Raw genomic sequence first — 15,103 nt, forward strand, 5'->3', positions numbered from 1 at the left:
AGTTGGGCCCTGGCATCTGTCCCTGCAGCTCTGTGGCTCTCTCTAGCCATCTCCATGTTCCCAGTCACGCTGTTGTTTTTACAAGGATGGCTTTGCAATGGAGACACAGAAATGACCCACCCACAGGAAAAAGAGCCAACGAGAGAACCCAGAGGAAAAGAAGTGGGTTAAGATTTTCCACACGCAAAACACAAGGGGACAGAGAGGGGTGGAAGACATGCACTTCTCTCCCAGCCAGGGGAGCTGCGGGGCAGAGTCACCCTCTCTGCCCTCCCAGCCAATATGAGCGTGGATGTTTAACGAAGGTCTCGGTGAGAGCTTCGGAGAGCTCTACCCAGGGGCAAGACAAAAAGCTGAGGGAGGGATAAAAAAGAAAGCGAAGGATAATGAGATGAGCAAAGGGAAAAGGGAGGAGAGGATATGCCTGTGGGCTCTCCTCTCAGCTGGGGCACGTGCCTTGGGCACGGGGAATGCCCAGCCATGGTGGGGCACAGGGCTGCGTGTAAGGCCACATCCCACCTCCACCACGGGGAGATCATGGTGAAAGCCTAGGGGAAATCTGGGAAGGCGGGGGTAAGGAGGCGCTTGGACCATCTGTTGGGCACATTGATCTAGCTAAATGGAAACATCTAGCAATCATCACTACTATGGAAGCAGAGCACCAGCCAGGTGTGGACCACCACCACACATCAAAACCCACATTTGTCCACTTCGCTTTCCATGCTCTTCCCTAGGACGAACTCCATCACGTTCATCCTCTGATTCAGGCCTGTCCAAGAAACAAATTCCCTCCACGCTCCCCCTTATCTTGCTCCCCCACTCTTACTCTCCCCTCGCCTCCTCCTGTCACCAAGTCTCTCCTCAACTTCTTTCTGTCACCCGAAAACTGGTGATCTTCCTTGTACTAGCTCCCTTCATCCTTCCCTCGGTGGTGCGTTCCTCTTTTTGTACCAAGCCCCCCCCAGTATCAAAGGGATTTATACACAGTTTTTGCCCCCCTTACCACGAAGGGGCGGTGGGAGAAGGGCTGCACCAGTGGCCGAGGTGGACTCTGAGCTGGCTGAAGTCTCTGTAGTGGGGGAAGAGGAAAGATGGGGCATCTGTCAGGAGCCAACAGCTTCCCCATCCAATCCAGATCCTACCGTTCTGCAACCAAAGCTGTCAGGAGGCGTCTTTGCTCTCAGACTGGGAACACCGACCCTGTTTTCCTTCTGCTCTGGCACCGAGTGCCCAGAAAAGCAGCCTGGGGCTGGGTCACCTGGATGAACCGAGCAGGCCTAGCACGCTAACAGAGACTTTCCAGATGCCTTTTGAGTCCTGCATAGTTATGTGTTCCTGAATGCCTGTCAAGCGGCGTGAGGCCCTGGTTTTGGAGTAGATTTAATCTTCTACCCGTACCTGCTAGTTTGCCCTCTTTTGCTATCTATGATCCATGAGTTCTCCATTAGCTGGGCTCTAAGAACAGCGATTTAGGCTGTGACTTCCCCTCATACCTCTTCTCCCCTCCTCCAGGCCATCCCGCAAGGAAACGGCAGTTCCAGACAAATGGAGAGCTTTACTCCATTTACTGCAAGGATGCACAGAAGAGCAGAAATGAAAAGACGGGAAACCCTATGGCCTTCCTTAATGCACCTTGATCCCATTTTCCATGCCTGCTCTGCACACACAGTACCTGCAGACAACGGCCTGGGAAGGATGTCTTGCCTCCTCCAGCAAGAGCCTGCGTGGGATACTGGTTAGCCAAAAGCGTGATGAGCTTCCCATCACCTGCCCAGGGGTGGCTGGTGAAGTAAAGCCCCTTAGATACTATCTTCTCCCATCCAAGGCCTGGGAGAGGCAGTTAGGAAGAAGACTGTCTTCTGGCCCACTCGGTAAGAAACCATATCTCTCTAAGAGGGTTGGTACAGCACAGCTAGTTATGCACAAGCAGCTTTTAGCTTTGGGGTTAGAGCTGGCTTCGGGAGCAGCCTGTGATCTGGAATAAGAAATGAGATGCGCTCAGGGAGAGCGGCGAGCAGAGATCCATGCAGTGCAAACTGCCCTCCTGCTCTGCAGGGCATTTGAGACAAAGGAAGAACAGACAAGACTTCTTCTGGCCTTGCCAACTGCCACGAGCATCCCAGCAAAGTGCAGGCACACATCAAGGCCTGATCTTTCTGTGAAGCTGCTGCCTTCAGAGACAAAACCAACACGTCTGGGTCAACTTGGCCTTCACCAGAACAAAAGAGACAAAGCGAGGAAATGCACACACATACCAAATGCTGTTTCTTCTTTAGAAACAAAGACGTAGGTTAAACCACTCTCATGCTATCAAGAGTAACACACTGCGGAGATCAGCAACTTCTTGCCACTGCAAACAGCAGGGACTACCCAGCGAAGGGTATGGAGAGAGACTAACACCAGCGTGACTAACACAGGGACAGAGCGACTTAAGTCAGGCCCAAAATGTGGATTTAATAAAGGTCTGAATGAAAACTGTTTCACAAGCCCAAGAACATTCAGCAAAAATGGTGGCGAGGGGGGTTGTACTTAAATATTCCCTGATGTCTAGTCCTAAGCACAAGAGAGCAGCCAAGAAGTACAATGACTTCCAACGGGAAATGAAGATCAAGGAAGTCGGCTTCAGTGTCCAAAAGATAGGGCAGAAAGAAAACAAACCACATAGACGGGAGAAAGGGGATTTTTCACATTCCTTTGGTTTCAATAAACTACACTCTTGGGCAACAGAGGGGAAAACATCCTCTAAAACACGATTTTTATTTTGACCAGGACCCTATATAAAAACTATATGCTGGAAGTGCCGAAGATGACTACGTAAACTCCTCCACAGCAGTGGCACAGTTTTGTTTACCTGGCTGAAGACATGCCTGTGGACTGATACATACACACACGCTAACACAGATGCATATTTATAAAATACAGCACAAGCACTGCTTCACTTGCCTATGCATCCAACACCTAACGACCTAGGCTAATCACCTGCCAAAGCCAGGAGCAGCAGAGTTAACGGTAGAGCCTGTGGCTTCCCTCATCCCGAGAATTACAGGGGACCTTGGAGTGACTGAGTGTGTGTGTGTGCAGGTGTGCGTGTGTGTGTGCGCAGGATGCCACGGGGGCTTGAGCATCATGGGCCAGGCTGAGGATGGCTGTGACTCCCAGATGAACGCAGGTGTCTGGGTTTCTGCAGCACTATGAGTGCAGGTGGGCTTTTTAGTGCAACACGGTCATTCAGAGGAGCCGGGCTGGAGCCCCAGGAGCAGCATGTGGAGGAGGAGTTGCTGGTGCCTCACGCAGGCTGGCTGCCGCTGGAGCACGCTCAGCCCCTCGGGGAAGCGTTCTCCAACACGGCGCAGCCTGCCCGCAGCCAGGCCACCGCTCCTGGGGTCACAGGGAGAGCCTCCCCTCCCATCCTGCAGCAGAACTTGGGTGGCATTTGGGAACACACTTGCCCATGGTTCCTAATGACGCCTGTGGAGGGAGAGCGTGGCCTAGAGTCAAAATGCCCCTGTTGCAGATGGGGATACTGCCAGGACTTCAAGGGTCAAACCCAAGGGCCCACTTTGTGTCTCTGTGGAGCATCACTACCTGTGCTTGCAGTATCACAGAGGGCTGGCAGATGCCACTGTCAGCTGGTAATGGGAACATACAGCAGCTTTCTTCCTCCTGCTTCTCACCAAGAAAATTTGTGCAGAAATTGATGGCCCGGGACATATGATACCCTGGTGTGGCATCAGCCCTGGAGCTGCTCTGCTGAGCTTGAGGGTTCCTTCTCTGAAGGGTGCAATTCAGCCAGGGAGTAAGTGTTTGGGAGCAGCTTGTGGGATGGGCCCTGCAAAGAAAAGGTAAGAGGTGCAGGGCAGGAGGGAGGCTTCCCCCTCTTCACAGTATCTCTCCTTTGTGTCAATGGGACCTTCTTCTACGGTTCTCCCCCAGGCAGACCCCCCAAACACACCTCCCAGAGCCAAGGGAAGGGGTATTTCAGAGGCTGTCTTCCCAGCTGAAGTTGAATTTGACTACATAACCCACACTTCAAGCGAGGCATAGTTCCCCCCCCGCCCTTCTTACTCCCCCCACCCCCAGACAGATGGAGCCTGACACCCTCTCCCAACCCCCCTGTGCTTACAAGAGCAAGAAAGGAGGAAGGAAACTGCAAGACAGAGACAATGGTGCTTTTAAAGCCCTCGGAGTAGAGATGGTTCCCAGTAGGTAATGGGAGTGAAAGGCATTGACAGCGGCTCTGTGAACTCTGAGCCAGGCAGGCGGTGCTGAGCAGGCTGCAGCCGGAGTCTGCTCGGGTGCTTGACCCTCCCTGAAGCGGCTGGTTCCAACTCAAAGAGGTGCTGTGTAGGGGGAGAGTATGGGCAGGTTGATCTTTTGGAAAGGAGCTGTGGCAGGCATTAGTCAGCCTTGTCCTTCTTCTTTGCGGTGAAAGGGACTTTGCTGGCGACCGCACTGCCCACAGCTCCGACGCCGCCGGTCACTGCCGAGACGCTGCCCTTCACCAGTCCGACGCCAGCGGCGGGGACGCTGGTCACAGCTGTTTTGGTGAGCTCCAGGCTCTTGCTGCCCACCCAGGCAACTCCTCCCAGTGTGGCCCCCACGGCTCCCCGGGTGATACTGAACAAGCCGCCCGTCACTCTCCAGATCACCCCTGCCTGCTGCTGCGGATGGTCCTTGCTGGCATCTGTGGGGAGAGAGAGAAAGGGAAAGTCAGAAGTGTCCATGCCGAAGACCTTCTCCCTGGGCACCTCCTCCAGCCCAGGAGGGTCGTCCACCATGGCGCACGCTCCCGTATGGGCAGTGCCTTGCAGCCCCAGACCTCTCGGTGCCTGGAGGAGGAACCAGGGTGATCCCAGGCCTACAGCGTGACAGGAGAGGACTTTGGGAGGGTAGGGAGCGGGAGCAGAATTGCCCATGTGACAGAGAAGGGAAGAAGGTGGCTCAGTTACAGCCTCAAACTCGCAAGCCTCAGTGCTGCAACGCAAAGCAAATCCCACTAACGGGAGATGTAATTCCCCTCCCCTGCGTGTTGGCTAACGCCAGTAAATCACAAAGACTAATGCCAGCATAGGAGGCATGAACTGCAGACAGCAACAGCTGACGTTTGCGTGGCCTGCAGGTCCTCAGAAGCATCTGTTTGGAGGCAGGTCTGCGCCAATGTCGGATGTGGGACTGAGGCACGGCGCAGACCTATGTGCAAGAACTGTAATTGAGCTAGCACAGATAGCAAACTGCAGTAAAGATACAGTGACACGGACGTCACCTCAGGTTGTACAAGCCCTCTGGAGATCTCAGCTATGTATTTAATAGTGTTAAGACAGTGCTTAAGTTGCTACACTATGTCACTGCTGGTTTACCTGTGCCAACTGGATCAAGGCCAGCATGAAATACCCACCCAAGCTGCCGTCGCATCTGCCCACACCACTGCAGACGTAACATTCACAGCTCGCCGCTTCCTGGGAAAGGGTTGACTCTGAACTGCTACTCCCGGGATTCAAACGTGACAGCTCTCCTGCCGGCCTCCACACAATCCTCTCCCTTTGCGTCAGCTAACAATGCTGCGTGCCGGCAGCAAAGGAGGAGCTGCTCTTTTTGTGGGGCGAGATATTTTGGATACTCTGACTTCTGATTCACTGCCAGTTCCGTACACGAGATGAGTTACTAATAATTGCAAAAATACAATAAAGCAATCCTGGCAGGAAAAAAAGCAAGCACCAGCTGGGAATACAGGATCCCTGGAGCAGCAGCAGCCCTTCTAACCCATTACCTACTCAGAGGAGAGGTTGCACAGCACTGATGCAGCAGGAGGGCTTTAGCTCCCTGCTAAATGCGCACCCCATTTCCTGAGAAGTGGGGAAACGACAGGGATGGAAGCGGCTTTCTGAAAGCCTGCATAAAAACACGGTGCAGTCACGCGTCTGCAGAGAGCCCAGGACAGGGGCTACGCCAGCAACAGCCACCGCCTCAGAGCAGAGCACGGCAGGGGCTCCACCAGCACCCGGAGGAAGGAGCCAGACTGCACCGCACAGCCCTGTGCGCACCTGTCCCCCTGGCACGGGCGCGGGGACAGGCCTGGCATCTGTCCCTGGGACCAAAGAGGGAGACACCTTGGCTACGGCGTCCCGGTTCAGCCGCCCGCCCAGACGGGGCTGCACAAACGGACTTACTGCTAACCTAAGCAAGCGGACAAGCTTAATGCAGCTACTGGCAGGTAGGCGAGAGCTGCTGGCTGAATGCACTTTCTCTTTTGAGATCCCAGCCCTTCCACCGCACTCTCCAACACTCTCAGCTCCCCCCACCCCCTTTCTCTAAAGCTTCCCGCTCCCCGAGAAGAAAGCCCCCTTGTTTATCCAGCCAGGCAGCAGCAGCTTCTTTCCTCGATTGTTAATAACACTCCAGGCAGCAGAAAACTCCACCTGGAAACCCGCCTTTGATGTCTCCACCCACTTTCATTTCCAGGCAGATTAGAGCCAACACTGATGTAGGCGGTGGATTTCCTTTGCCAGCAAGCAAAGACCTTGGGAGTGCCGGGAGGCTGGCCCAACCGCTCAGCAAGTTGCGGGGCCTTCGCACGCTGCACGCCGTGGTTGATGGAGATGTCAGACCTAGTCAGTCTAAGCAAACATCTTCCTCTTACTGCTACTAACTTGCCTCATGCCGTGTCTTCACCACATCTGCTATTCAGCGTACTTCTGCCAAGCTATCCTGTGAATCCTTCGGAGCAGAGACCATCTTCCCGTTGTCTGTGTGTCACGCAACACAGTAGGGTCTCTAAGCGCTGCTTGAAAACAAGCTTTTTTCTTTTCTTTTTTTAAACAAACCAACCAGAAGTCTGACAGAAAACACTCAGCGGCAGCAGCAGGGCACGGATTTTATCCTTGGAAGCACCAGCTGCCCTGGGGTGCTGGATGCACATGGCTGAAGGGACAACCTGACCTTGCCAAGTGGATGAGAGCTGCTGCCTGTGCTGCAAGCGCTCGGGCGGACGGGGGGCCAGTCAGTCACACCGGGGACTCTCGCATTGCACCGTGTCAGCTGTGGGAAAGGGGGATTTTCCAGGCCTCTTAGGAAACAAATTAAGATGTCTTCACATTCAAATTGCTAACTTTTAGGCACTTAACATAGGAGTTTAAGTTAGGAGATCTGATTCCTCTGGCTCCATTTCTAGCCAGGGAAGAGAAGGGAGCTTCTTCAGAGGGCACTCCATACAGTAGCCTAACCTAGACTAGGCATGAGTCTGAGTTAGGCGGTGTGACAATCCTTTCCTACTTATTTTTGTGCTGAATTCTTCTAAAATACTGCAGATTTTGGAGTCTTATCAGAGTTGCAGGTTTTTCCCCGAGCTTGACCCAGGCTGTACAGAGCTGTCCCTTGGGCAGGTCCCAGGACAGTGCCTGTGAGGAGTCTGGTGGTCACCAGCTCTGATGGCTTGGAATAAGCCTTATGTTACACACCTGTCTGACAATCTGGGCAGCAAAATGGAGTTTGAGAGGGGCCAGTACAGAGTTTCTGGTGTAGCCTAAGCAGCTACAGTTCTACCTGGTACATGACAATATTCTATTCCTCAACAGTTTCTCTACTTTTTTTTTTTTTTTCTCTCCTCTCCCTCACTGCTACTGAGACCCCTTGGCTCCATTTCCAGTTCAGCTGCCAGCCTCCCAGCTGCTGCACACAGCTTGTCCCGTACAGCCATTTGTGTGTTTTGTCTTCAGACCGAGGGTGGGAAGAACAGAGGGATCCAGAAATTCATGAGACTTTAAAGCAGGACTCTACTCAGCAAAAATCAGACTGGTCCTCCAAACGAACGCCATCCTCCGAGGATGGCAGGTCTTGTGTTCTCGCTTCCCCGTCCGGGGAAGCAGGCTCCTGTGCGTCCCATCAGAGGACTGCAATGCAGAAGCTCTGGGCATTAAACACCTACCAGCGTGCTCAGCTGCAGAACCAAGAGCTGTATCAATGCAGCAATAATCTTCCTGGCTCTCCCCAGGTAAACCTGTGTCTGAGGCTACCTGGAAGTCCTCTGTAGGAAGATTTAGGCCTCTGCCCACGTTGTAATTGACCTGAGGCCGCTGGAGCTGCCCAGCTGTCTGAAGAACACTAGTGTGAAAATCTCCTAGGCGATAGCTGGATGCCTGCAGGTGGACAGCCCAGGGACCAGAGGGAAGGAGGCAACTGCAGGTGAGATTGAGGGGGGATGTCACTTTGCCAGCAAAGAGCTAACACATATTGGAGAAAATGTCAGGAAATACTAATGAAGAAAGACAAGGACAAAGGTTCTTTCTGATTAAGCTAGGCAGAGACAACGAAGCTGCAGCACACTGGAGCACCAGTGCTCGCACGCTGCCTGCACCTGGTCTGCAGCCACTCTCAAGGTCCTTAAAACTCCACAGGTAGCAGGGAGGAGGGATGGAGGACCTGGCCCTAGGAGGGTGGGAGGCTGTTGCAGAAGCATTCCAACAGCTCCAACACAGAACAGAAGCTGTACCTTAAAAAAAACCCAAACAAACTCAGGTTTGAAAAGATCTGAAAAGAGAAAGAAATCCCTTGTGACCCCAGCCACAAGGGGCCACATCCTAACCTGGCAGCAAGCTGAAATAGGTCGTATTCGTTCTATACTCCAGATGATGTGTTGAAAGCTTTCTAGCCATCCCCGGTTAGTTTGTCTTCAGGACTGCAATAAACCCTACAGTAAGCTGTCATGTAAGATAAGCATCAGATTTACAGTGCAAATTAGTCTCTCAGACAATGGAGTGAGCTAAGCATTTTGTTGGCACAGAGGAGCCCCGATTAAGGGCGAGACAGACAGCAGAGATGAAATACACAAAATAATCAGAGAAACAGGCACACAGCCTGAGCAGGGGAACAATTCTGTTCCCTGGAGCCCGCTGCAGCCCATGCTGCTCATGAAAGCCCTGCACCATCTGCCAAGTCCTTTTACCTTTCCATCACTGACATGGCCTTTCCAAGGGTCCCTTCAGCTTCACTTCACCCCATGTCAGCTTAGAACAGAAGAAGGAGAGAAGAAGATGAATAAAACGCACTCCTGTGTCCACGCCAGCTCTCTGGGCTGGGGTCGGCACCCCACACAACAGGCTCTCCTCCTCAGCCACAGCCCTCTGCAGTCCCCGCTGGCTTCTCTCCAGAGCAGGGGTCCTGCCTGCTGGGGCTCCAGACAAAACCGGGTTTTCTCCTCTGATCCTCACAGCATCTATGGCTCAGGGCAGAAGTGAGATCAGTTTGTCGGTAATAACAGGTACAACTTTCAAAGCCGCCACGGTGACTCCTCAGGGCTTTGCATTGCACTTATTTGGTGAGAGAAAACGATAGCTTGCGCTGGTGCCCACTACAAATGGCACAGGCGTTATTCTTCCCCTCGGCCCCCGGTGATACGACAGGCAGGGAGAACTCTTTACTTTAAGAAGGACTTGTACAAGTTGCTCTTTCCTACGAACTTACAGAAACAGCGCCAAGCCAGGAAAGCCGCGTCAGGGAGCGGCACGTATGGTTTTGCATCTTCAGGACACTTCCATCCCTGCTGGGCCCCAGGCGAAGGAGCTGGGCTGGCTCAGAGACCAAAATGTAAACAGTCAATGTCATCAGTCTGTCCCTCAGCAGACATAAGAGGAAGGGATGAGGTCACTAGTTCAAGCCTGAATGATGCCTCTGGCAGCTATTAAGTGACCACTGGTGGATTTAGGCAGGTTCCCCTACCTAGGAAAACATTTGGTCTGGAGGAACAAGCAAAGGGTGGAGGGTCAGCTACTCACACAGTCTAGTCCCAGCTTTGCCCAGCTGATTTTTAAGCAACACTGAGCAAATCGCTCTGATCTTTACTGCCTCTGCACCACTGTGATTGAGAATGAGTGATTTTCTAAAAGCCTTGGTTGTTGAGTCACAAAAAAGCACGTATAGGAGAGAAGTTTCCAGTCCTGATTCCTGGAAAAAAACCTGAAAGTTTGATTCAAGTGCACTCTTAAGGCTCTGAGAACCCCAAATGGGTTATTGTTATTTTTAACCTCGTGATTTTTCCGAGCCTACCTCAATTTGAAACGTATGGGGCTGGCACTGCTGCTTCTCTTCCCCTTCTGTAAAGCAAAGCTGAAGTTAATGATCCCTATTTCCTTGTATTGCTGTTCTGTCACAAAGGTTAATTAGGTACAGTTGGTGTGGTGCTTTAAACGGGGAAATTGTGTTTGTATCGTCATGACCGGTGCTGACAGATTCCTGTTGACATTCTCAGTACAGACGCCAATGACAACTTCCAGTTTATCTCTGGAGAGGTTTCCAGACAAGTCACAAAGGCAAGAGAAAAGCTTGTCCCCTCCCCACACACGCCAGCCTGCTGTTGTGGAGCCATGCAAGTTCATCCTGTAGCTGAGACCTTCCGTTTAGGCAATACACTCCTCTTCTAGCACAAGCAGCTGAAACAGGTAGAGACCACTCTGACTGCTGGGCACAAATGAAATCTTGCTGTACGCCTTCTAGCAGGGCCCTTCGGCAGTCCATGGCCACCACCGCCTTCTCCCAAGCCTCCTGCATGCCGCTGGGCAAGGCTTAGCTGACCCTTGTGGGGCACAGCTGTAGCGAGCATTTATACCCGAGATGAAGGAACTGCCGTTCATGTCCTTTCTGTCATTTTAGGATCAAAGATCTAGATCCTGCAGTGTCACAGGCAAAGCGTTAAAGGGAGCACTACAAAGTTCTTTAAACACTCGGGCTTCACTCCTGCCAGCAGTCCCATGCTGCAGCTGGTTGGAAATGGCTGCCCAGGCTCAGCAGCTGTGCTCTCCCCAGCCCTGCTCTGCCCAGGCGCTGAATGCTACAAACCAAGAAGGTTGCCACCAGCAAAAAGCCTAGAAATGCCACGCTGAGTCTAGCCCTTGAGTTTTAAGCTTTAGCTCTGCAATCAGCAAGACATACTTGCCTCTCTCTGCAACGGGATCGTTCGGGAAGCTGCTGCGCCCAGCAAAACAAGGGCAGCTGTCTCCACAGCCCGGCTCACCCCAGGGCTCTTCACTGGCACAATGAGCTTTAATTGTTCCTTGCACATGCCCCAGGAGCAGTATTAACTGCTGAAGCATCTACCTTGAAGCACTGAGAGACAGGGTTCAGGAGGGTAAACGAACAGTGACATGCAGTGGCTTGTTTTCCTTGGCTGAGCCTTTGGGGAGAAGCAGCCAAAGCTCTGACTCTGGAAGTGTGAGGCTTAGAGTTGGTTGGGAGTTTTCTGACTCTTTTTTTTGGGAAGCATCGTGTCACCGAAACAGAAATTATTTGTAAAGACATGGTGGTATTGTTGAAACTTCCACTGAAAAAAGAATTCGGGGAGATCAGCCTCAGAACGGCCAACAACCCAGTGGTTAAAACATTTGACCAGTCTTGAGTCAGTCCAAGGACGCTCCCCAGCCTCACACGCACCCGATAAACGGCCCGAGCAGCAGCTGAATCCCATTTTCACTCTTTTTGCTGAATTGTTTCACTTTGTATGAGATATTAAACAGAGGAGGAATACAAACTTGTCCTCTCACTTTCCCAAAGGCTTTCAGTATGAGACCCAAGATCTATCCTGAGACAGGTCTCTTCTTCTTGAAAAAAATTAGCAGTTCCTTTGCTTTGCTCTCCTGCAGAAGATGACTGTTTTCTTGCTCCAGAAATATCTCTTTTATATAGCTGTAATGGCCTGCAAGGAGCGGCCAGAGTCCCCTTCAACCAGGATTCCCTGGGACCCTTTTGATTCTTAATTCCTTATTTCCCCTCTAGGTTTATGAGACTTCAGCTACTCTGGTGGCATAGACATGGTCTCTAATGATGCTGAAGACCAGGATGGCTCACAGAGGTAATGCTCCTTCTGCTCTAGAAAAACGCAAGTGAGTTGCAGGACAGACAGCACCGTCTACTAGAAAGGACATGGATCAGGTAGGAGCCTGGAGACCCAGCTCTCTTCTCAGCATTATTGCTGACCTGCTGGGTAATGACTACGTCTCCTCTGCTTGCCCTCCACCCCACCAGCCTGTTTCAGCCACGGGTGGTGTGACTGCCCAGACAGCACGCTGGGGATCCCGCACAGCCTGCAGCAGAGCCGGCCGGTGCAGGCTGGGAGGCAGGAGCGAGACCCAGCTCTGCTGAGCCCAGCAAGCTGGGAAAGGCAGGAGTCTGCCCTTTGCAGAGGGGAAACTAATGAGCACTAACCGATTGGCCTCATGGTACTTCTTAGAGACAATCTCCCAGCTCCCACTGGCATACTTAACCTCTCATCTCAGACAGAAAGAAGTGCACACTGGGACAAACTCCTCGAAAGGTTGCCATCCTCTGATATAGATCATAAGTGCTTAAGGAGGAGGACTCGCCCTTTCTGTAGGCTTGTACAACAGCTGGCTTAAAGAGACCCTTGTCTCATTCAAAGCAAATGTCATCTCCCACCACAGTGTATAGGTTGTAAGAAAGATGAGCCCACAGGAGAGTCCTAGAGCAAAGCTACAAGTGGCATTGCCTACTTGAGAGGAAAGAAATCTGGACATACCATTTCTATCTCCATTGCAACATCTCTTTTTCTCGATGTGGAATATATGCAGAAGGTCAGGCTTTTGCTACTGGCCAGATAGGTTGCTAAAAAACCTATAGGATGTCTCAAGGCCACTGACAGAGTGGAAAGATGATCCTGAAAGGCATGAGATCTCAGCTTGCCCCAGAGAACTGTGCGCAGTGGCTGCTTCCTCCCCGCCCTCGCCAGCCTCTGGGTCCTGCATGAGAAACGGCAACGGTGCATTTTGGCAGGTATGAACAGCAAGGGACACCTATCAGCTGAGCTATACCTTCCCTCTCACTTGTGCTAAAAGCATCAAAAGTGGCCATCAGACTTAGTTTGTTTGAACTTTACGTCCCTGTCTGCCTTCAATTTCCACTCTCTGCTCCACATACAAGCTCTTTAATCAGTCAAGATTCAAGCCTGGCAAGAAAGAGCATATAAAGCTGCACCAATGGCTCCTTTTCCTGTTGGAGTCTCATCACCATGACACTGAGATTTTGGATCACAAGGACTGGAATCACCTCTTGCTGCGAATATGGGCTCTTGATCTCACTTGGGGATCTGTGGGTGGAACTGGAATAATCCAGTAGACTCAACGATTTTCAGTGGCCTCAAGCTTTAATGGTTTGAGGAGGAGAGCTTTCAGACATAACATTTTATTCCTTACAAACAACCCTTCCTAGCATTTGTGCCCAGGCTGAAGAGACCATCTTTTTAAGCCTGCTCTTTGACCCATGCTAGCTCAGCTCTTGTCAGGGCACATCACCTACTCTTGTCAATTCTGTAACAGTGGTTGCACGTTCTTCACTGAGCTGCTTTCAGCTGCTTGTGATAGTACCTGGCACAAAAAGACCCCAAATGAATCAGAGGCTCTTGTTAAACAGCCTTGTTAATTCAGCTCTGATAAAGACACGGGAGAAAAAAAATAAATCAATATTTGTAAAATGAAAAAGGACAAAATCCATAGAGAAATAAAGGTCATTTTCACAGTTCTATGAGGCCCTTACAAACAACGGAGAGTAAATAACATAATCCAAGCTTATGTAAGAAATGACTTTTCTTCCATGCTCTAGTGCTACCCAGTGGTTTTTAAACAAAGGCAGACTCGGCTAAGCCTCCTCTGTCCAGTGAGGCTAGAAGTCCTTCTCACGACAATATTGCTAACTCACAATTTATCAGAAAGTGCCTGAAGTTTGGTCCCAGCAGCAGTTTGGGAAGGGGCATGGGAGTGAGAGACAGTCACGTCTAACCGGCAGGAAGGTGCTCCAAGCTGCCAAGATCAGACATCGAAAGTCTGCTCTGCTCGTTCATCAACTGTTGTGAATATTTTGTGTACTCTGCCACCTTATTATTAAAGGCTTAATCTCTCCACCTTATGGAAACACGATTGTCACTCAAGCATTTTACAGCTGAGATATCTGAGAATTTGTCCAAAAATACTCCCAGTAAAGCTGGGAACACATCCTGCCTTGCTAATAGGAGAGGACCCAGGTTGAGGCATTTGCTCTTCCCACTCCTGGAGCAGCTGAGCAATGGATGCTGATGCTTTCCAGCAGGATGGCTGGCACCAGTGAGAAATCCAGAAATTCCCCATTTATTCTGATTATGTGCTCCTCACCCCTCTCCAAGGCACATGGAAGAACTGAAGAAAAAATGGACGGCAGCTGAAAAAGCAAAGCCACAAATTTTAACTGACCTAAGGTCTGAGTGAAGATTTTTCAACTCAGAGAAATGACCCATTCATCCCAGAGGCTACCCAGGAGTCTTTCTGTCCATCCAAAGGATAACAAGGCAGTTAAGCTAAAAGCTGTGTGCTACAGAAGCAGCTGAGCTGGGGATTTACTGGGGAGGCACAAATATGCTTGCCTGCTCACGCTTCAGCATGCCAGCAATGGGCAGGATAGGGCCTTTGTTATTCTGCTGGTGGTAGGTGTTCGATGGCATAGTCTCAAAAACTCGTTTCCCATCTCACCTGTCAAGGGGAGAGTGCTGCAGTCATGAGTGGGCAGGTATGCTGCCTCTGGGAGCAGATGAACAGGCAGAGCATCCCTCCCCCACAGCCAGGCTGACCGGGGAAGGACAGGACCCATCAGTGCCTCAGACAATTAGATCTATTCCAGTGCAAAAATCACACCCCAGCTCTACGCCCAAACCTCTCGCGTGTCCCCTCGCCTCTGTCGCTTTGAAGTGAGCCAGCCAGTCCTACCTGTTGTGTTCCCAGTGAGCCTGCCACCGGGAAATCTCAGCCCTGAATGCATAAATTAGAGGTAGCACTAACACTGCCCAAGAAGACAACAAACCTCCTCCTCTCCTCTATGCTGCACAGACAAAGAGCTGCTGCTTAGGAACGTGAAGCTGCGAGTGTGACAGTTCCCTTTGCTTCCTTCCATATTTACGTTCTTGCTCGTTCCAGGGCAGATTTCAGGATGACACAGCAGGGATCCCACGTGCACTCGGCCTGCCGGTGATCACTGAAGGACTCTGCCTGGTGCTGTAGGTAAACTGGATTTCTTCTTTGACGCTGCGGCAGGACTGCCATGGAGCCACGGTCTAGTTTGGCTCTCAGAGACGCTGGGA

At 51.4% G+C, this 15,103-nt stretch overlaps 1 protein-coding gene across 4 annotated transcripts in view; it reads right to left on the minus strand.

The window, feature by feature from the left end:
• Positions 1–4,154: 4,154 nt before the first annotated feature.
• LOC142410338 (transmembrane protein 263-like) overlaps positions 4,155–15,103 on the minus strand; it is a 201,220-nt gene continuing 190,271 nt past the window's right edge. For all 4 annotated transcript variants that reach the window (XM_075502713.1, XM_075502716.1, XM_075502714.1 and 1 more), the window contains one exon: positions 4,155–4,684. In XM_075502713.1, coding sequence (XP_075358828.1) covers positions 4,398–4,684 — 287 coding nt within the window. In that variant the 3' untranslated portion in view covers positions 4,155–4,397. The remainder of the gene's footprint in view (positions 4,685–15,103) is intronic.

Source organism: Mycteria americana, chromosome 5 (assembly GCF_035582795.1).
Source record: "Mycteria americana isolate JAX WOST 10 ecotype Jacksonville Zoo and Gardens chromosome 5, USCA_MyAme_1.0, whole genome shotgun sequence".
NCBI classification, from domain to species: Eukaryota; Metazoa; Chordata; class Aves; order Ciconiiformes; family Ciconiidae; genus Mycteria; species Mycteria americana.